Source organism: Podarcis melisellensis, assembly GCF_964234715.1.
Source record: "Podarcis melisellensis genome assembly, chromosome: 3".
Lineage (NCBI taxonomy): Eukaryota > Metazoa > Chordata > Lepidosauria > Squamata > Lacertidae > Podarcis > Podarcis melisellensis.
In genome coordinates, this window is record NC_138530.1 from 33,205,074 (window position 1) to 33,227,769 (window position 22,696).

A 22,696-nucleotide genomic window follows, 5' to 3' on the forward strand; every position below is an offset into this window, starting at 1 on the left:
GTAGTCAGCATACCTGCATGGTAAAAAAAATACACATACTAAGGGGCATTAATTTATTTAAATCGGCAGCACCAGCACCAGGAGGCAATTAGTTCTCATCCACAGTGTAATTGCACTGCTTAAGTTTATTCGGATTCTGAAACATTAAGGTTAAAGGCAACGGTGTCATTGTCTTCAATTAATGTAGTGCCAATTCTTTAGGGAACAATTCCCTCACACATCTAGCAGTGTAGTCCCAATGATTTCATGGGAACTACACAGACAGAATAATTCATAATTTGCTTATATTACACAGTAGGTATTAAGTCTATATTTCCCCATTGTGGCCACTAAGAGCACGTGTGCCCAAGGATGGTTCTACTTTGATGAGAACAGCACTACTTCAAGTGATGTAGACTTAACCCAGACCCCATGATAAGATGAATATTATTCCCTTGCTCAAAGTGTCATGTTGTCATGGACTGGCTAGATACAGAGGAGTGGTGGGAGGCACCAGCTGGGGAACCCGCAAGGGAACTCCCAGAGTAAGAAGGCTCAGAGCCAGGGGATTGTTGGTGGGATGACAATGTGTGGTCGGGGGGGGGGGGAGGGAGTATCCAGAGGGGAGGAGAAGGAGGAGGAGAGGAGGGAGGCGTCAGAAGCAGAAGAGGCAACTGCGTTTAGTGAGCAGGAAGATGCTATGGCAGAGAGCAGGCTGTGGCACAGAGCAGTCCAGACTCAGAGGCAGGAGAGGAGAGATGAGGCAGGCTGCTGAATAAGCCAGGGAGTCTCCCCCTTCTGCTGTGACCAACTCCCCTCCCACCTGGTATCTCAGAACGAGAGGACGTATGAAGAGGGAGGAGCAAAGACAGACACAGTGAAGAAGTCTAAGATTGCTTGGGAAGGACCTGGGGGAGGAGCCTTGCAACTGCCTCACTGGGGAAAGGTCTACCGGGAAGGGTTGCTGGGATCAGTAGGCCTGCATAGTTTTGGTTTCCTTGACTAAAGAGTTAATTTTACCTACACCAGTGTTTTTTTTATTGCTGACCTGCTCTTAACTCCTGCTCCTGCCACATGTCTCCTTGCACAGTGTTCCATAACATAATTATATGCTAAAACTATAATATGAGTTTTCCTACAGCTAGCACTACAACTTGTGTGTTGAAGACCTTACAGTCATGTGAATTCTGCCATTTCTGCTGGATCCCCAGGTCTGCAAAATTGGACTAGTAGCAGATCATCATGGCACCACTGACAGTGTTGTGTTGGTCTGTGCGGAAGGATAAGTTTCACCAAATACTCCAAGGTGGAATGTACACACATATTGAAAAAAACTCTGTGAAAATGCTTTTTTAAAAAAAGTTTTGAAAAACACATCGATTTTGCCATAGCTCACTGTTGCCATCTAGTGTCACATTTGTATATTGCACTTTATAACACACTTAAGCTGTATAGCTGAATCCCAAGACTCAGACAAAAGGGGGTAGGGAATGTGAACACATCAAAGGTGTCATTTGGCCCACTGGAGTCTTTGAGCCTCAGAATTTACTGGCCATGCTAGGTGATGGTGTCAGGACTACTACTGAAGTAGACATTTTGTAGGTAGTATACCTTTATGACAGACGGGACAATAAACTCCAGATATTACTGAGCCCCAACTCCAATGATCTCTGGCTATTTGCTATTCTGGCTGAGGTTGATTCAAGTTGGAGTCCAGTATCTGGAGGGCCATAGGCCCCTTACCCCCTACTATGAAAGGAAGTAGCAATGCGGGGCAACTCAGACTCAGGTGCTCAATCCTCTTGCTGTTGTTATCTTTTATACTTTTAAAATAAAGCGTTTTGTGTCTTGGTTCTGCCTCAGTTATTGGATACCATTACTGATATGGTGTTGCCAGCATTGCCCAAAACTATAATTCATGTGTTAATTGAATTGTAAAATTTGTGGCACAACTTTCGCTCAAATGATGCTCAATGTGGTTTATGTAAGTAAATAATTCAGCTACTCATGAATGAGGGATCATATCCGCTCCATTCCGTCATGAACTTTTAAAAAGAAGTATTATATTGTGTGTATAATTGTAGGTGGTTGTTTTTAAGTCCCTTAGAACTACTAAGGGTTGGCTCTAGCTAAGTTCTTTTCAGAGTAAATGAACTGAAATGATGAACCTAAGTTAGTCATGTCTAAACAAAATAAAAAAATTCCTTCCAGTAGCACCTTAGAGACCAACTAAGTTTGCTATTGGTATGAGCTTTCGTGTGCATGCACACTTCTTCAGATACCATGCATGCACACGAAAGCTCATACCAATAACAATCTTAGTTGGTCTCTAAGGTGCTACTGGAAGGAATTTTTTTATCTTGTTTCGATTACGGCAGACCACCACAGCAACCTACCTGTAATTAGTCATGTCTGTTAACTTCAGTGGGTGTACCCTGAGTAGGACTACAACCCTAAGGCACTGAACAAAAAATGCAATTGGAAGATAATCACTGTTCACAGGTGTGCCATCTGGATATGTAATAAACATGAATATCTATGGGGGGAGTTGTCGGTGTTGTTATGGTGTTATTTAATTTTTCAAGTGTCTTATCTCTTGGGGAGTTAAAATGTTTTTTTAAAGGAATAATTAAAAAGGGATTGGATAGATTAGAAAGCTTTTGAGGCTTTTGGTACCAGCATTTCAGGTTGTTGGGTGTTTTTTTTAAGCAAACAGCAGACTGTGGGTTGTAATGAAAACTAAGAAGAGTCCGCTGGATCAGGTTAATGGCCCATCTAGTCCAGCATAATGTTCATGCAAACTAGACAACTGTGAGAAACCTGAAAGCAGAACCCAAGCACAGCAGCATTCTCCCCTCCTGTGGTTTCAAACAACTGGTATTCATAAGCATTCCTACCGCCGGTCACCTGTGTCCTCGGTATGTGCAGAAGTGCAAAACTCAATAGGCTGTGGTTGTTGCTCTTTAGATTTCTTACCCACCCTTCAGTATGAAGTCCCAGGGCAGGTTACAACAATTTCGAAGTAGTAGTAGTAGAAGAAGAGTTTGGATTTGATATCCCGCTTTATCACTACCCGAAGGAGTCTCAAAGCGGCTAACATTCTCCTTTCCCTTCCTCCCCCACAACAAACACTATGTGAGGTGAGTGGGGCTGAGAGACTTCAGAGAAGTGTGACTGGCCCAAGGTCACCCAGCAGCTGTATGTGGAGGAGCGGAGATACGAACCCGGTTCCCCAGATTACGAGACTACCGCTCTTAACCACTACACCACACTGGCTCTCTCACACTGGTACAATATTAAGAACTGTTAAAAACAAATTATAATCAAGAAAATAAGATGAGTCCTAAAACACACATCTCAAGTGTCAAAGGCCAGGGTAAAAAGGTGCTTCTTCAGCTAACGGGAAAAACTATATAATGAAGGTACCAGATGCACATCTGTAGGGAGGGAATTTCACAGTTTAGGCGCAGCCACAGAGAATGCCCTCTTCTGGGCCACTGCTCCCCAAATTTCTGAGGGTGGTGGAACTACCAAGAGTCTGTAGGGAAGGAGCCAGTCTTTCAGATATTTTGGACCTCAGTTGTTTATTGCTTTGATCAATTCAAGCTGCACCTTGAATTGGGCCTGGAGACAAACCAATGCTGCTGTTTTAAAACTGGGGTTATGTGTGTTCTAAATGGCAGTAACTTGAATTGCATTTTTGACCCATTGAAGTTTTTGGATCACTTTTGAGGACAACCCCACATTTAGTATGTTGCAGTCATCTAGCCTGGGAGAGTGCTGAAAAATACCATGCACACTGCCTTGCCTTTCCATCATGGAAGAAAGACAGGATATAAATGGAATAAATATCATTAATGAACAAATTGGTAGGTTGAGCCAGGGGTAGCCAGGGTTTGGTTCCAGAAAGCATTCTATGATATGAATGCATTTGCAATAACTCTGAATAATAATCTTCCAGCCCCAATCTCTTTCCCATCTCATTTTTTACCACGTTATACCTCTGGGCAAACAAGCAGGACTCATGTACCTTGTGCTGCTGTTGGTGTGCATTAAAAAATAAGTTGATATTTCATATTACTCGCTCTGTTACTGGCATGTACACTGTGTACATCAATGGCACTATATGCACAAGGAAACATCTAATCAATAGCAACTACCACAAGCTGAATTCCCAATTCCTACAGTTGCTGTATGTTTGCATGTCACCCAGGTATTACAGGTACAGGAGCCCATTGAGGAAGAGGAAAAATCATGCTGACAATCCCAAGGATGGAATCAATTTTCAGAGCTGGTGTCAGATGAAATCTCAACTTCTCAGCAACCTCTATTGTTTTTGTCTAGACATGAAAAGTATACTACCTTTGAGCATATGTTTTAGTTTGTTTATTAAAACAGATCTATGCTGCCTTTTGATTGAAAATCTCCAAGGCAGCTCAAAGTACATACGGGTAACTAAAAAGAGCAGAAATTAAAACCATTGCATAAAACCCAAGGCAGCAAACTAATAAAAGCAGCAGAAGCCAAACCAAACACACAAAGTAAGCAGGAACAGCATTCATTTGTCAGTTAAGGAGTCATCATACTCCAAAAGATAACCTGAAAAAGATCAGCCTTATGTCAGAAAGCTAGAAAGGAAGAGAATAGTATGAGTGCTCTTCCTTTTACTGTTGAGACCTTGCCATAACCACCAGCCACTTTTGAAGGCAACAGTTTTCTAGATCAGGGTACATGCCTTATCTAGAAAACTGTTGCCCTCAAAGGTGGCTGGTGGTTATGGCAATGCCTCAGTGGTAAAAGGCATTTACTTGTAAAGCCCCCATCTTTTATTTCCTTTCTTAAATGAGACGGAAAGCTGGATGTTGATGCTGCTCACCAGGTGTTTGACTAGCAAGTTGGGCAACCTTCTCCAAAGACTGGAAATAACACTGATATATTGACTTGCATTGTACCTCCTACACTGGCAATGCTTTACAAACAATGCTCACCTTTTTATTATTTATAAAGTCAAAGGAATAAATACATGTTAGTGTGAAAGTCACCCCAGTGCAGAGGCTATTAATCTTCACCTGGCAGGAAAAGCCACACATACGTGACCTTCCATGAAACCCTCTGCCAAACGGAGGTGGAAAAAAATTACACTTTGGTCTTTCGAACAGAGGTGGCTATGTACACAACCACCAGCTTTTTTTGTAGCTAGGTCATTCTTTTCCCCAATTTGGACTGAAGCTGTTTGGGTGTTGGGGTGGGGTGGGGTGGGGTGGGTGGGTAGGGGGAATGCATCAAAACACTGTATTTCATAGAAATAGCAGGACAGGTGTGGGTTGTAGCTAATGCTGTTTGTACACTGCTTCCCAAACCAACAGTGGGAGCACACTGGGTGCAGAGAAAATGGATGTGTGCACACAAGTCATAGACAGAATTTTTCCAGAAGTTCAGAATTTTAAACCTAATAGTGATCTGGTAGTCTCAGGCATCAAGAGATTCGATTAGATCGACTAGTTTTTGCAAAGGTCAAGGAAGTTTTGCTCAATAAAAAACTTTAAATGCAAGTAGAGGTTCCACCATTTTATTTTTCCTTTTTGTAACTAGTGAAAACTTATGTTTTCTGTTACATGCCATTGTAGGGACATGTAATGCTGGTCTCAAATTTTTATCCAAGCAAAAGAAAATAATACAAATGCTTTTCTCCTCCCAACTGAACTCCTGCTATATCTCACCTACCCAAAACCCTCCAGCCTACCACTTAGCAAGCATCTGCTAATGTTCTGGTGGCATGGAGAGAGTAAAGAACAGAAGGGTATTTTCTCCTGCAGCACTCAAGAACAAGTGTGCCAAGAACAAAGACAACCATGGATGTCAGTAGTCCATGGGAAATTTGCATTCCCCAGATTAGTTGCACCTGGTATAGAGTGTAGTGGCTTGAAGGGTGCTGGTGAAGAAGGGGGCAAGACATGGGAGATAACTCCTTTCCCTTAGTTCCTCTCATCCTCTGTCACCAGAAGTGGGTGGGAAGGGGAGTTTTATTGGGTCGGAAGGAAGGTCAGAGAGCCTCACAAGCAGTTTGGTGGGAGTGGGTGGTCCACCTGCACTTATTTTTTTCCTTTCTTGGAAAAGACTTGTATAACGGACGCTCCCTAAATTCTACATCCAGGGGACCTAGGCAGCTGTGTGTCTATGGTAGAGACAGCCCTGTTTCCCAGGAGACAATCATGGGAGACTGGACTGCATCAAATACAGATTCTGTGGGGTTGGTTTTTTTAAAAGAAAGGATCACTGGGAGCTGTCTTAAACCAAATCAGACCATTGGCCCACGTAGCTCAGTATTGTCTCTCCTGATTCTCAGTGGCTCTCCAGAGTTTCAGGACATTCCTAGCCCTACCTGGAAATGTCGGGGATTGAACCAGGGCCCTCCTGAATGAAAAGTGGATGCTCTACCACTGAGCTACAGGAACTAAAGCTCAGCACAGGGCTAGTGATGGGTTAAGTGCCTTTGGCTTTGACCCCAGTCTTCTTGAATGCTGACAGAAGATCACAAAAGCAAATCAATTAGGTGGTCTCTAGAGAATAGCACTGAAGAACATTCATTAGAAGCACCCTGCTGGATCAGTCCAAAGTATGGTTGATCCCTGGGCCTCTAGAGCTAATTTTGATCTATTTAAACAATGTTTTGAAGCCATCTAAGTTGGTGGCTTCATTGCATCCTTTCATTGCAAGTTCCACTATATGTGGTGCAATGAAGTACTTCGTCTTCTTGGCCCTGAATCTGCCATCTATAGTGCCTCCCCATTTGTAGAATGCTCTCCCCCGGCACCTTCATAAAATATTTTTAGGTACCAGGCGAAAACGTTCCTCTTCAACCAGGCCTTTTAAATGTGTTTGTAGGAAGCCCCCCGCCCCCTGTTTTGCTTTACTTATTTACTTGTTTTTATCCTGTATTTTATTCTGTGAACCACCCTGAGATCTTATGTTGAAGGGTGGTATATAAATCTAATAAACAAATGCAATTTAAAATGTGCCCTCAGGTCTCAAGAGTTTGGTGTCCCCTGCCCTGCGAGTGGGGAAAATGAGCTCAGGGGCACATTTGGCATGATCTAGACTTGCCTTACATATATTCTGAACTGCATGTGCTCACCTCCATCACTACTTAGCAGCAGGTCTGCTTACTGCCTCTGTTTGTGAGATAGTTAATAATACAATGGTGTGCCAGTACACTAGACCTCACAGTCTTCTTTATTCCCCCATCCGTGTTCCCTAGAAGACGGTGATTTATATCTTGTTAGGGCACCAAGAGAAGCCTTGAGTTAAAGCCCTCCTATGCACATCCTGTACTATTTCATAGGGACTTGTCCCCCTCTTTTTTCTTTCGCTTGATCCGCTTAATCTTTTAATGCATAATTAGGGAAAGTGCACAGTTGCAAATTTCCCTTCAAGGCAGGGCTCTCTCATTTGCCTAAAACAGCCAGCCTGTTCTGCCATCAGCGAAATGAACGAGGGAGAGAGAGAGAGAGCGAATGAGAGGAGAACGAGAGCGAGCGAGCGAGCGAGCGTGTATCTCATTGCTTTTCTCAATGGCCGGCTGTTCTCCAGCTCGCGCCTCCCTCCCACTACCTCTGTTCATTTGCATAATGAATTCCTCCGAAATGGCCATTGGCTGCCAGCAGCCGCGCTCGTGCGTGATGTCAGCGCTCACAGGGTAATGCCAGGGTTGTGGCGGGTAGTTGGAGCCTGTGAAAAATCTTCGTAGCGGTGGTGCCCGCAGATAGAAGAGAGCCAGGCTGAAGCGCCAAGCAAACGTGGAGTAGGAGTCTCGACTACTAGTAGTGGCGGCGGCGGCAATAGTAGAAGTAGCAGTTGCCTTTCCGGCTGGAAGCGAAACCGCGAAACCACCACGCTCTTCCCTTTTCCTTCAGAAAAAGCAGCGAGAGAGGGAAGGGTGGGCAACGGGGAGAGAATGAGCGTCTCACCTGCCACGCCGACCGGCCAGTCTGAAGAAAGCGACGGCGAGTCCTGAGGTAATTCGAAAGGCCCGCTGTTCCCGCCAAAAAGGAGCTCCTCCGTCACCTGCCAGGGCGCAGGGAAGTCGAAGAAGAAGAGCCCAGGCTGCGAAGGGAGCTCAGTGCCGACTCGGGGCCAAACGACTCGGGGGAACCTCCGGGCAAGGAGCCTGCGCCGGAGAACCCGGCGAGGAGGGAAAGGAGAGCGCTCGCCGGGGCCTGGGAGAGTCACGCCAGCGGGCCAGCAGCGGGGGCCCCGTCGCTGCCCGAGACGTCTGGACGACGCGGGACTTGAAGAGACGCTGCGCGCCGCCCCCTTGCAACTCTCAGAGCTGGGCGAGGAATCCAGAGAGAGGTGGGTCTCTGGCCCCCAGGAACCCGCCGAGGGGAAGGTTCCGCCCCCCCCCCCCAGACACCAAGCGGACGGCGGCGTTTGGCTTTCTCCACAGACTTGGCGAAGCGCGAGGGAAAACGCGCGGTCCGTTCCCTTGTTTCAAAAACAAAACCGAATCTCCGGCGGTCAGGGGCGCGCGCGCGCGTTCCTGTCGCCGCCTGCAAGCGGCTGGGCGCGAGGTCGAGGCAAGCGCCCCCGCCTCCACCTTCCTCCTGCCTCTTCAGGGAAGAGGCTGCCACAAGGATGTGGCGGGACGTTTAGACCGTCTCGGGCGCGTCTGGTGGCGGCGGTGATTGGAGCGCGAATCCGCCTCGTGTGCGGCTGGTGGCTCCGCTTCAGGAGGATCCGCCTCAGCGGCCAGTTGGTTCCCGCTGGTGCCTGAAGCGGGAGGAAGCTTACTTTTCGGACTCTCGCCTCTTCCCCGCCCGCTCCATTCCATGGCAAGATGAACGCCGCCGGTCTGCCGCGGTTCTTCTTTCTGGCCGTTCTGGCCGCCTTGGCCGCCCAAGCGGTGCCCCGGGAAGCGGGGAGCTCCCCTCCGGGCTCCCGCCCGCCGCAGCGGGATGCGCCGAGTTTCTCCCGGCAGCAGAGGAAAAGCCTGGCCATGGATTTCATCGTGCCTTCTCTGTTCCGGACCTACCTGCGGGAGCTGGTGCTGGGCGGCGGGGAACCCTTGGGCGGGTTCAAGGCGCGCTGCAGCCTGGTGCTCGCCTGCCAGCCGCTGCTGCGCGCGGTCAGCTCTTGGCTCCCCAGGAGCGGGTCGGCGGCGCCTGCTGGCCGCGCCAGAGCCCCGTCCAAGGTGCTGAAAGGCGGCTCGGTGAGGAAGCTGCGCCGCGCCAAGCAGCTGGTGCTGGAAGTGGGAGAAGCCAACCTGCGGGAGGACTGCGCGTGGCATCCTGCCGGGGAAGGAGCCCAGGCAGAGGCACGCCAGATCGAGTTCACCCTGACCGAGGAATTCAGCTGGTGGATCCGCTCAGGAGAAGGCAGGCTGAGGATCCGGCTGATGCCCGAGAGGAAGGCGTCCTTCCAGGGCAGAGAAGGCAGCTTATCAGCGGCGATCAGAGCCTCCCAGCCCCGTCTGTTCTTGCAGATGGCCACCAGAGGTGAGCAGCTGCTTAGCGACTTCTGCATCCGGACAAGATGCAGGGCTTCTCCCTTACTAGAGGGATGGGGGTCAAATCTGTCCCTGGAGAAAGTTTGGGAACTCTACCAGGAATGAAATAGGGGGGGGGCACAGAGGTGTCTTTGACTTCCCAGAGTCCACCCCTTCGGGCTAGGATGATTTGGATTAGGAAACCTAATCTCAGAAACCTCTAAGGAGGTATTTTGCTGCTGCCTCTAAAGTCGACTCTACTTCTTGTACAGAAGTTATGTAGCTTATCACAAAAATCCACTGGAAAGAGTTTGTAATCTACTCTGAAATTTCTGCACAGATATTAAAATAACCAGTCACTACTGCAAGAAAGGGTGTGTATCTCTGAATGGAACTGAAAGAGTTGCATGGAAACTACATGCCTGTTGTGCTTGTCTAAATTCCTCTTCTCCCTTAATTGATTGGCCTTGTGGTGTCCAGTGCAAAAATATTGTACTGCAGGCTTATGGGCATAAGGCTCTGCAGTACTCTATTTGGGAACCTTGATTCTCACTTAGTGGCATAAAGGGTTGTTATCAAAGGCAAAGTTCTTCCTTCCCTTGACCAGGAAGCTGCCTTCTCCCTCTTGTAGAAAATAATAAATGAGTAATCATTATCACTATGGTCTAAAAACCATCTAGTTTGGTTCCAAAGCACTTTGGTTAGTCTACTAAGAAGCTGTTGGGCTGTGAACTGCTCTGGTTCTAGATGTTTATTTTATCTCGGGAGATGCAAGTGGTTCCTTGAATTTCTGTGTCATTGGCTAACAAATCACTGTTGTGCCTGGTTACCCAGAAGAAAGTTCCACTGATTTCAGTGGGAATTATTTCCCGTTAAATGTACCCAGTAAAAGTAAACCACATCTTACAGGATTATTCAAGACAGAGAGTAGAGAGGGTCTTTAATCTCTTGGCCCTGGAAAAAGAGAGATACAAAACGAAGTTTTGATTGGATCAAGCATGTTTGTGAAAAATTGTGTGTGGTTTGAGTTTCAAGGAACTGTAGCCTAGAAAAAAAGACTTTATGAAGTGGTTGGTTGATAAGCAGGATGTATTTCTTTAGCTGTGGTTCACAAGTCTCTCTGGTCTCTCTGGTCTCATGTAAGTCTATAACTGCTAAAGCTGTCAACTGATTAATGACCAGTGACCAGTCTTCATTTCAATTTATCTCTTCTTCCATTAATTACTGGATTAAAATCAATATCTCTGCATTCCAGTATGTGTGTCTTAAACACATTCCTTCAATCAATAGATTCCTACTGACTGTTATCAGCATGCCTTAAAAAGTTTTCTGTAAGATACAGTGTACGTAATTCAAATTCCTTGTGTTTAATGTATGACACATTAATTCAGTGAAACAGATGAAAATTTGTCCCCATAGCTTGCTTATAAGGTTACAGAAATTACATTATGGATTACAATGGGGATATAAAGTAGAATAACAGCTAACTTCTCAATTTTGTTGAACTACTGATTTAAGTTTATGCAGCCAATGAATTGAAGTAGACTAAACTGCTGTAAAGCAGAAGTATTTAGGTTTAATTAAATTGTATACCAGACTGCCAGTTTTCAGTTTACTGATTCCAGAGTAGTTCTGAGCTCCCTTGGGCTACTTTAGAGTAAATGGAGTGAAGACTGTACTGTGTGTTATGCACAAGCAGAGTATACTGAAAAGTCCCAGAATTTATTTCTTAAGGAAAAATGCCTAGACAGTGCATAAAGTCAATGCACAGGGACAAGAGACACATTCTTGGAAGAGAAGCATACACATGGAGAAACCTCTTAGTATCATTCTTCTTTTAATGACATTTTGGTATCCAAAGGGAATGCTTTTATATTCTAAGACAGTAGTGGCCAGTTGACAGCCTGCAGGCTGCATTCAGCCTATACTTTGATTCTCCCACTACTCCCACTACCAGGATGAAATCGGTATGAAAGTCCATCACATGTCCTTCTGTTTTGGAATGAGATTGGCACTTGCTGAGATCTTCTGTTCAGGGAAGCCTAGGCAAGATATCCTGGTGGCTGCAATGCCATCATTTCCCAAATTTCTCTAGGCCATGAATAGCTTGACCAGGCAGGGCCTGTCTCTTCTGACTGAAGAAACTGCCTGTCCCTTCTCTGAGAGATTGACTGATGACCATATATATTGATTCAGTCTCATTAACTCCTGTAAGGTTAGACCAGTGCAAGAGATCACTGAATTGCATGTCCCCTTGTACCAATTGTTCCCTGTTGAATTTCCTGATAAAAAACCCCAACAGATCCCTTCTTCTCCCCATATGTTGAGTGCTGATACTATCTAGACTGCAGCTCTTTCTTTTCCCTGTCATTTAAGTAAAATTATGGTATAAATTAACCTCATATCCCTTATAATGTGCCATAAGGACATAAGCTAGCATTTTATAATGCAGAACCCTAATCAGTGGAGTGTTAGTAACCCCATAGTTAATGGCCTGCAGAGCAGTCTTAAATACATCTTTCAAGAGAGTTGTATATTCCGATTGGTTCGGAAATGAAAGATGAAGCATCCACCTTCTGTCTTATATAGGAATAAATGGTCCATAAAGTTTAAAATTGCTGATAGGACTTCAGTGGGCACAATCAAGATTGAAAGCATTCTAACAGAAATAAAAATTGGACAAGCAGGGCTTATACTCAGTTTTTTGAGCTATGGTGATGGACCTCCTGTAGACACTTTAAAAAAAACATGTTGCTGAAGCTCTGCCCTCAATTCCAGAACAATCAAAGATGTGATTTTCAGAGAAACAGATCCCACAGATCCTTCTGGTTACTATTTGGGATGCCTGTGGGTTATATTCTTTCCATATGTTACCTACCATTCTTCTGAGTGATTCTGTTGCTGGGATTGACAGTAGTTCAGACCTGCTGTTAGTTATATCTTCAGATATATTATATTTGCTCCATGATTAAGCATGACCATGCATTTAGTTTGAAGGCATATTTAATCAATGCTATGTTAATAACACAATCTACAAGCAGCAGCTCACCTACACACAAGAGCTACCAATGTTGTTTGCAGGAGCCAAGTTGTTGCAGAAAGGGCATAGCTGAGATTTTCCTTGCAAAACATGTAAGCAGTTGTTCATCTTAATAGGAAACATGTTGCAAACAATGCAGTCCTAAAGTCAACAATGCAAAGCCTTTACACTCTCATTGGTAAACAGTAGCCTTTTCCTTATTGCATGTTTAGTGAGTAGTTCACAATTGCCAGAAGTTGAGATTAATAATTAACCTGACTTTATTTAGGCTGGCAACGTTGTTCTTTGTGTAGATTGAGATTAAAATATTGATGGTCTGGGAAGCAAAGTGTTAGCTGAACTCTGCCTCTCAAATGAGCAAGAAGTTCCAGTAAATGTTCTTGTTGCCTCAACTGTCACTCCAACCTCTGCTCAGAACCCACTGAAGGTTATTTTAAAAAATTGCTTAGCTAAAGTCTATATCCTTTCCCTATTTAACAAATCACTCTGGAAGAGATTTCTATGAAGGATAATCCTCAGCATGTGTGGGAAGTATTATTAAGAAGACAGTGAAAGATTGCAAGAAAAGCCATCTTAAAGGATGGCTGCAAAAGCTCTTTGGAACACCCCGCAGAATGTGTCAACAAAAGTCCTTAGATGAAATGCTCAGTTCTCAACAGTTAAGCATAACATCCCTTGTGTTATGGGGGTTCTGTGCTGGGGTTCGCAACCTTTGCCATTGTGACTTTTTCTAAGGGTGTTTGCAGCTTTCAGTAATGTTCTCAGTTTACAGGATGGGTAGGCAAACTACGGCCCGGGGGCCAGATCTGGCCCAATCGCCTTCTAAATCCAGCCCGTGGACAGTCCGGGAATCAGCGTCTTTTTACATGAGTAGAATGTGTGCTTTTATTTAAAATGCATCTCTGGGTTATTTGTGGGGCATAGGAATTCGTTCATTTTTATTCCCCCCCCCCCAAAAAATAGTCTGGCCCACCATAAGGTCTGAGGGACAGTGGACCGGCCCCCTGCTGAAAAAGTTTGCTTTACACGGGCCAGTTTACAGCCAGGAGGTCCTTAAGATTTAGCAATGGTAAACTCTGAAGATGCAGAAAACGTTATAACCTTAGATAATTCTAGTAACGAAGTCCCGGTTCTTACATTTGCCAGGGACAGTTCTGCTCTTGCAAGGTGGAAGAGGGGGCTAGCTCTAATTCCTCCACCATGCAAATGGCATCACGTGTGAGTCACGTGCTCCACACAAACATCTATTCGTATGGATGTCAAGTTCACACAGTCTCCTTCCTCACTCATGAACACACACTGTTCAGGAGAAAGGACAACCTGGACTAGGCCTGTCTGTGTGATAGGGCATTTTTGTGAATGGAGTGCCCTGTTCACATTAGATGTTATCTGCGTGGTGGAGGGGAGTGGGTGAGCATGCTCCTCCACCTTGGAAGGACAGCTCTAGCCCAGCACCAGTGAATGTATGATCTATATCAGGCAAGGATCTATAAACCACTGGTCCATGTATTTCATCTATACTGTAGACAAATCTGCTTGTTATAGTGCCAGAAATGTTTTCATTTGCTCCTTGAAGCAAGTTTGTTAGGATGTTTCAGTAATCTGTAGATAGTAAGGATTTAACTTTTATTGATGACAAATTGTTACCAATATATTCAAAAGTGTATGTGTATAGGGGTGCATATTAAAGCACAGACAGTGCAAGCCAGTCTAGAGACAATTCAGAAGGTCATGCCACTTTGATGTATGAGACAGATTGAGATGTTGAACAGTGTTCCTAATAGGAATGCATAGTATGTCCATTTGAGACTTCAGGGTGCATTTCTTCCTAATCTATAGCACACATGTAGACTAATACTAATTTAATATGGGGTTATGTCTGAAGCTGTTCTGGCGCCATGGGAGTGTAATTGCATTTTTGTTAGAGTTACTGCTATGCTCACACTTCAAAAGCACCTGGAATGTTGTGCTGGAGGATTCCCTCAGTCTAGCTTTAGGTTCCTATTTAAACTTTTTACATACCACGAGTAGCAAAGTTCCTCAGGTTTTAAGTAGTCAGAACTCGCCACTAGATTTCAGCATGGAAATAAGAAAATATGGTGGAGACATATACCAACCTGAACAAAGTAAACAGTGGGAAATGGTTGGAAACCAGTATATAGATGGAATTGATTGATGTTTACAACCAGATTTCAGACCAGGATGCCAACTAGTGCAGAGTGATTTCTGACTTAGAACCTATTGCATTTTGGTGGGTTTTGGTCTGAAACAACTTGCAATGTAAGGTTTAACATAACCCGGAGATGTCCAGAGAGATCTGGAAGCAGGTCTTTGGCACATCAAGTAGTTCATGATGTCATCAGACTTTTCACATCCTGGAAGCTATAAAACATATTCTGATAGGTCTTGCATGGCCTGGGAATGTCTGTAGGCGCATACTTTCATCTCAGATCATGGTAGAGTGGATTGGAGAATGCAAGCAGACATGGGTATTAGCAGATGGTTTTCATTCTACTCCAAGCCCTGCTGAAACTTTCCAAATTGGAATGAAAGGGCATTGCTTATACTTCCATGAGCAGGATTCATCTGTCTTTTTGATACTGCCTATGCTAAAATAGCCATATTAGAAGAAAAAAACAAATGTGTATGTTAAAACACCCTTGCGCAACATGGCAAATAAATATATCAATCTTACGTTCAAGATCTGACACTTGGAGAAAATGTAATATTAATGAAAAGTATATGAAATTCAACTACTTCAAATGGGATGGCTGGAATTATTTGCATGGATGTATAAGTACTTCCATCTTACACCCATGGCAAGTTCTTGGGTATTTAGGTTGCTCAATTTAGTGCTAAACCAAAAGTAGTACAGTCAATCCTGGAAGTACTGGAAACAGTTACTTCTGGGTTTTGCAGCTCACACATGCGCAGAAGCGCTAAATCGCACCGCACACCTGCGCAGATATGGCGCTTCAGGTTGCGGGCTTTTCATGTTGTGAATGGGCCTCTGGAACGGATCCCATTCACAATTAGAGGTACTACTGTACTTACAAAGAAAAAGCATGACATTTTGCATGGTGTTGTGAAATGACCTTCCTCTGCTGCCCAGCAATCTTCCATTTGGACTTTGCTGCCAGTGCTGACTGTTATTTGGGCTAGTGGGGTAAAGCAGAGGGACAGGCACAGTAATTGACTTCTAGAAATAGAATATGTTGACAGTTCTCCTGACACCAAGAAAATTCTCTGCCTGAATGTTCTCCTAGGTAGCTTGAGGTAGGTCACTGTGGCTCACTATGCAGTAACTCTCAGAATGCTTTGTTACCGAATCATCCTTTGATGTCCTGTCTTCCACACTGCCTTCAGGTGCTACCCCCTCCATGGTCTTTAATTCTGAAAAAAGAGGGTGGTTTTGCATGCCCCCCTGCTCCCTCTCCATAGATCTCTGTTCTTGGCACCACCCTGGTAATCAGTTGTAGAAGGATGGGCTCCTCCTTATGTCCATGTTTTTGTGTTGTACCTGTGCAGGAGCCCTCCTATGTCTAGGCCTTGCTGATTTTGAATAGCTGCTGGCAGACTCCACAATAGTCCTACCCATTAGGGTTTAGCCTTAGGATTTGTTAACATTATATTCCTTCACATAATATTCAGTGTGAAGTATAGCACAGTTAAAATTCAGTATGGACAAGCTGCCAAAAAGTTAACACTGTGGCAGGTGGTAGTATTTCTTCCATACCATGTAGAATCTAGGAATCCTTGGAGAGAAAGTCTTCTGACAATGGCAGTCCCAAGGATGAGATGGATCAACTCTCTTTTTTATGCCACGTAGAGTCATGGACACTGGAGTCTGCGTCTCTTCCTCTGAATCAGACCCTGATGTTTGGACCACAGACTCCTTGGAAGATCAAGAGAGCTCTGAGATCCCCACAAACTGAAATATGAGGGTCTAGAAGACATCAGCTTCTGCAGTAAAGGGCCCTTTAACTGACCATATGTAGCATTCAGGGAATGGAGCCTCTACCTAGCCCAGGCTATAAGATTTGCCCTTTGCTTCAGGGCATTGCTTAGACAACTTAGATCAGGCATAGGCAAACTCGACCCTCCAGGTGTTTTGGGACTACAACTCCCATCATCCCTGACCACTGGTTCTGTTAGCTAGGGATGATGGGAGTTGTAGTCCCAAAACACCTGGAGGGCTGAGTTTGCCTATGCCTGACTTAGATGTTCTGCTGATTCACTAACAGTGGTCTTCAAACCCACACACTGGTCCCTCTCCAAGGTGCTGAACTTTCCTTTCCTTGCCTTCCTGTTTGCTTTGAATCTTTGGGCTACAGACCTCCACCTTGCTTGGACCATCATCTGTCCTTGTGGGTGGGACCCCCATGGATCAGGAAGCACACACAATCCTGGAAGCCACCAGACACTCTTAGTTTGTGGTTAGGTATCTTTATGTCCTATATTCTATGGATAGGACATGGATCACGTGCTATGGATAGGCCATTTTTATGACACCCTGGTAGAGGGTGGGAGCAAATGACCCTGTTAGGAAGTAAATTCAGCCAACTTCCAGTACAATTCGGGGCTGATAGCAATTGCACTAGAGTAATGCTGCAACAGGTGGTGTGTATACAAATCTTTAGTTACTAATGCTATAGCTACATATTTTACCCACATATATTGGTCTTATACCAATTTAACTAGCATGGCCTCCCACAAAAAAAACCAGTGAACTATAGTTTGATTAAGGTGCTCATAATTCTCTGCTAGAGCTCCCCAGCATTCCCTGCCCTGGAGAACAGAAACAACTATCAAATCAGTTTATATCTAGTGCAAAGTCATTATTAAATGTTAACTCCTTCCTCAGCTGCAATTGCACTGAAAATGTTCCTGTGCTGGAATTATGCTTGAAGGTAGTCTTCTATAGGTGTGAATTAGGTTTTCAAACCTAAATGATGGGGTAGGATGGGGGGCTAAGAAGTAGAAGCTGCAGTTCAGGTGGTGAGGCTCCATGGCCTTCCGTGGTCTCAACAGGCTGGCTATTTCCCACCCCTGGCTTGGATCATATGATAATAATCATGATGGATAATTAATTTATTGCTATTCCTTTTGTTTGATTTTGTAATCCTGACAACAGAAATTGTGCTAAGAGTGAAATATTTAAACTGTGAGTGAGATCCTGAAAGCTACGGGCAATAACTACCTCATTCTGCTGTCTCACTATGGCTCTTACAAATCAACTCTGTGCAATTATTTTGCTTGTGTTTAATTCTGTTGTATTTGCCTCATTTGAATGGGGTATAGCTTCAGATCCAATGCAACCTCAGCTGGTAATCTTCCTGTAGTTCAAAAGGAATATTTCCCCCATTGATGCTCATTGATGTCAGTCTAATGTGTAGGCATGCTTAATGTTTAAAGTGTGAAAATTCTCAGTTGGCCCAGTTATTAATCACCTGCATATGAATATGCAAATGACTTTTGCAACTATTGCCTTCAAACCTGCTCAGTTCCCACTAACCTCCATAGGATGCTAGTGTATACAATTGCAGTGTATGTCTGTATTTCTACCATTAGTTGGTTCATATTCTACACAGCCCATTTTTGTCAGTAATTAACATTCTCAATTTACAGATGAGTCCAACTTGGATTTGAACCCAATTTTAAATTATAGAAACAACAACTACCCAGTGGACCACATTGGTTTTCAATGGTCTCCACAGAAGTAAGGTTCAGAGAACAATTTAACTGCACTATGAACTATTCATGAAGAGCAGTTTCTGCATAACCTGAGCTTGGTGGAATTTCTAAGCAGAACTGTATAGACCTCTATTTCTGACTTATCTTGGTGTCTATCATAAGTATTTGTATGTCCGTCTCCCTCTAAACTGCTGGAATAGTTAAACATGACATTTAAGTCATAGGTGTACCAAAATGTTGGTACAGGCTGTTTTCCTGTATAGTAAAGAGATGCAATTATTCACATTTACAGTTGGGGAAATGTGGCAGAGAAAGGCTTCATTTTCATGGAAGCAAAGTGTCTTCAGAAGAGGAGGAAGCTCCCAAGGCAGCACTATGACCATTGGATTATTTTCCCCATTGTCATTACCTATAATATGCACTGCTGCTGGCATGTTGTTTATTATGCTTCTGTTTGCTTAACTAGCATCAATTCCAAAGAGAGAGCTGGCCTGACCAGGTTCTTATCCATGATCCCTCCAAGACTTTTCCAAAAGTTGGAATTCCGTTTCATATAAATAGACTTGGCTCTGGAGAAGTTTCCAGTTAATACATGCTTCCGTCTTGTTTAGTTAGGAGAACAAGTAGATTCAGCAGCCAGGATGCCTGAATTTTCTCTGATCTGTTCAATAAAATGTCCTTTTGAAATGTAGTGAGTTATACCCCTCCTCCCCACTGCCGTCCCTTCCTGAGCAGTTTTCATGAAAAACAATTTATTTGACAAACCGTAGCCTTGTTCCCTGTTTGCACGCTGCCTATCTGTAGCTTATGGATGTCTCTGGCTTGTCAGAGTTATTTGCCACCTAATTTCAGCAAACGTTTTTCGGTCTGCAACTTGCTTATGCGAAGGTCACTACGTATATTTGATATTCAAAGTTCAAGCTCCTGTTTGAAGGCCAGTGATATGGATTTGTCTCTGGCTCTGAGCATCACACTTGGAAACACAGACTTGTGCCAAGGAATCTGAAGTTTGCTTCCTGAAGTATAATTTTATGTTTGCTTATCATTCGGCTGCCTTTTGTTAGAATTCCTAACAGTAACCCAACCTGCTAAAATATTGATAGGTAAAAATATATTGCACAATGTACCAGCCAAGTCAGAACAGTGTTTAATATATAGGAAAATATACAAGATTTCTTTTCAAGTGATTACTTTAGCTGGGGCTATTTTGTACATCTGTTTCTGAAAATTTGCAGTCCCTCAAGGGACACTGCGTTATGTAAATATTTAGCAGAAATATAATTATAGCTAGAAATCAACAGGAGGCAACAACTCTGCATGCATACCTACTGCTCAAAGCATCTGAATGCTGCATTCAAACCACTTTGTATGTTTGTTTACCTGAAAGGAAGGCACTCTAAAACTAGTCATTATGTTTGGAAAATGAGGTCTAAATTCCTTTCCCCAAGGTAGTTAGGCTATGCACTGTACACACGGATCTGAGTGTAAATCCCATTGACTCACTGTGGCTTACTTCTGAGTACACGTGTATAGGACTACACTGTTGATGGGTCAGTGGCAGAACTGGAATGCAATCTCTACCTCACAAGACTGTTCCCCAAATTTCTCTTGAACTGATTGAATTATTACTCTTCCCTTATACAAAGAATATTCAGAAATGTGTGCTACGGCATAGGCGGCCATGCATAGATGAAAAAGGTCCTTTCTGAAATGAGCTACATTTGTCTTGCCTCTGTAATTCAGAAAAATTTGGTTGGAGAAAAATGTCATGGAAGCATAAATGCAGATTTGATAAGTTTGACCTTTCTTCTCTTCAGAACAATAAATGTCAGAAAGCTTAAAATGACAAGGTGGAATAGCTGGAGGTTATTTATGTCTTTAAATATTTAGGCAAGAAATGCATTTTGAGAATAACAGGCCAATCCACTACACTATAGGCGCACCTCCTCTAGTCTCAATCATATATACCCACAGCAGCAAAAGCCGAAAACCAACCATGAACAGCAGTATACAAGAAATAATGTAGCAACACCAACAGACATTCCCACAGCGGCAACTACAGCAGCACCAGTCAATAATGGCATTGTGTACTGACAATATCACATCATATTCATGCATGGAGGGCATCAATCAACATGCAGAAGCAGTAAGGAGGCTATGATGATATTATGGAGCCTGGTCCTCACCTCCTCCCACACACAATACAGAAGGATGCTGCCAAAATGCTGCCAAGAAGAGTCCACAGTGCCTCCCTTATCAGAGGCGCCAGTGACTAGCAGTGAGAAGGGCAGCGACTGAAGTGATGCATGAAGCCACCAACCTCAAGGCTTCCTCTCAGAAAAGAGTTTAATTTCCCTTGCAGTCCAGCCATTCCAGTCTCAACACCCAAGTCACCCCCATAGGTAAGAGGCCTGCACATGTATTCCATATGGTGACAGTACACAAAAAATGGGACATATCATTGCACACAGTGTGTTTGGGTGGATGTCTGTGTGAGAGTAACACAGGCTTTGTAAGGAACAGCAGACACATAGTTAAGCACCATGATGCACCCTACACCAATAAGTTTACAGTGGACCATGATGTAAACTGGATGGAAAGGTGACCAACTGGAAAAAGTTGAGATGGAAAAAGGGAGAAGAGGCAGGGCTAAACGGAAAGCAATGTCCTAACCTCACACCCACAAAGAAGGCTCATGATGGTCCATGGCAAGTCCATGACAATGGTGGCTGTGCTTCACTACTACATGGTGGGAGCTTTTCTAGGTTGAGGCAGGGGCACGGCCCAGAGTATGTAAGCAAAATGCATGCTACACCACTACAACCTGCTGAGTGAACAAGCCACTTCACAATATTCCTAACTGCATAGATTTACATTTATATCCTGCCTTTCTTCATTCAGCAGAACGCAATGTAGCATATATAGAGTTCCTAGACAATGCTGCTTATACGGGGTTCCATACAGGCAATGACCATACTCACAGCATAGCTGTAGCAACATTGCTGTGTCAAATGCTTTTAGGCTATAGCCTTGAGCTATGTTCCATTGCTGAGCTTTATACCCCTGGTGATGTGCCCTGAGCTAAAACCACCTCATACCAAGGAGGCTCTATGTGATTAAATGGATGTTGAACTACCCTGACAGTCACATTTCTCTACTCATGCCTACTGATGTCTGCATGTTGAGCATGGATATCTGAAAAGGGCAAGCCAACCTATATACACAGGTTTCTCCTCTTCAGATGTTAGCATTCAATATGAGACATCAGGGCTATTTATGGGCACCAGCATAACCCTGGAGCCCATAAATTGTGTGAACCCCTCCCTGCTTCATGCACATAACATGAAATGGAGGTCTTAATCAAAAGATTATCTGATGTGGCGAGGGAGAGGTGGCAGAAGCCAGTAAACTGTACCTGTACATTAACGGCAACAGGGCTATTTTGATGGTGGCTGTTCTGGAACTCTGTGATGGCTGCTATGCTGAAAACCATGGTTGTGAAGAGATTCACTGCAACAGCAGAAGCATGACTCTGGTATCCCACTTTACATTATATGTGATAAATTACTTTTACATGATTTCAACACAAGTTTTACAACAACCAGCACACTGCTTTCAAATAACACCTGCTATAGGGCTCACAGACATACACATGCATGCGCGTGCGCACGCACGCACACATGTGTACACACAGCACACAAACATGAACCACCTTCCTCTCATCCCAAGCCTTTTCTTAATCCAACATTGTTAATCAAAATTATCCTACTAGCAAGGGTGGACTTTGGTGCTTTGGCACCCTGGATTAGGCCAACATTTGCTCCTCCCCTAGTTCTTGCACCGTGGGCTCTTGCAGGGTCCTAGAGCCCTCATGCCTCCTTCCCACAGCAGGGCAAGTGCTTACAAGGCACCATCTCTGCTTGGTGTCCAGTGCTGGGGAACTGGTTGTGCTGCCCTAAAACCGCTTCTCTTATTGGTCTGTGGGGTTCTTCATGTTCATTTAATCCTAGGCAAGTAGCACTTCTGTTTCTCTTGATGTATGATTATCTGAATATTTTGGATGCACTTGGAGTCCTTTTAAAGATACGCTGAGCTATGTTGTATGCTCACCATTTTATTTCACCTGCATTGGCCAAAGTAAATAAACAAAACCAATCAAATACACACACACACACGAGTCTTTTTGATGAGACTCAGCACAGTATGTTGAAAGCACACTGCTCCTAGGGTTGATAAAGATCCACTGTTAATTCAAAGGGAACGTCTGATTTATGTTAGGCAGCTGTCTGCTGATGATTTCAAAGTGGGTTAAGGAACTCTGGTTCAGCCCATTTTCTTAAAGCTATCTGATTAGCACTCGACTTCTTAGTTACTTCATTTGAAAGCTAGTACCTCATTTAAGATGGGACGTGGGTGGCACTGTGAGTTAAACCACAGAGCCTAGGACTTGCCGGTCAAAAGGTCGGCGGTTCGAATCCCCGTGATGGGGTGAGCTCCCG

At 44.1% G+C, this 22,696-nt stretch overlaps 1 protein-coding gene across 1 annotated transcript in view; it reads left to right on the plus strand.

Annotated features, from left to right (window-relative positions):
- Positions 1-8,318: 8,318 nt before the first annotated feature.
- The window catches only part of ALK (ALK receptor tyrosine kinase), a 587,955-nt gene continuing 573,577 nt past the window's right edge, over positions 8,319-22,696 (plus strand). The window contains exon 1 of the mRNA XM_081903661.1: positions 8,319-9,473. Within this exon, the coding sequence (XP_081759787.1) occupies positions 8,816-9,473 (658 nt within the window). The 5' untranslated portion in view covers positions 8,319-8,815. The remainder of the gene's footprint in view (positions 9,474-22,696) is intronic.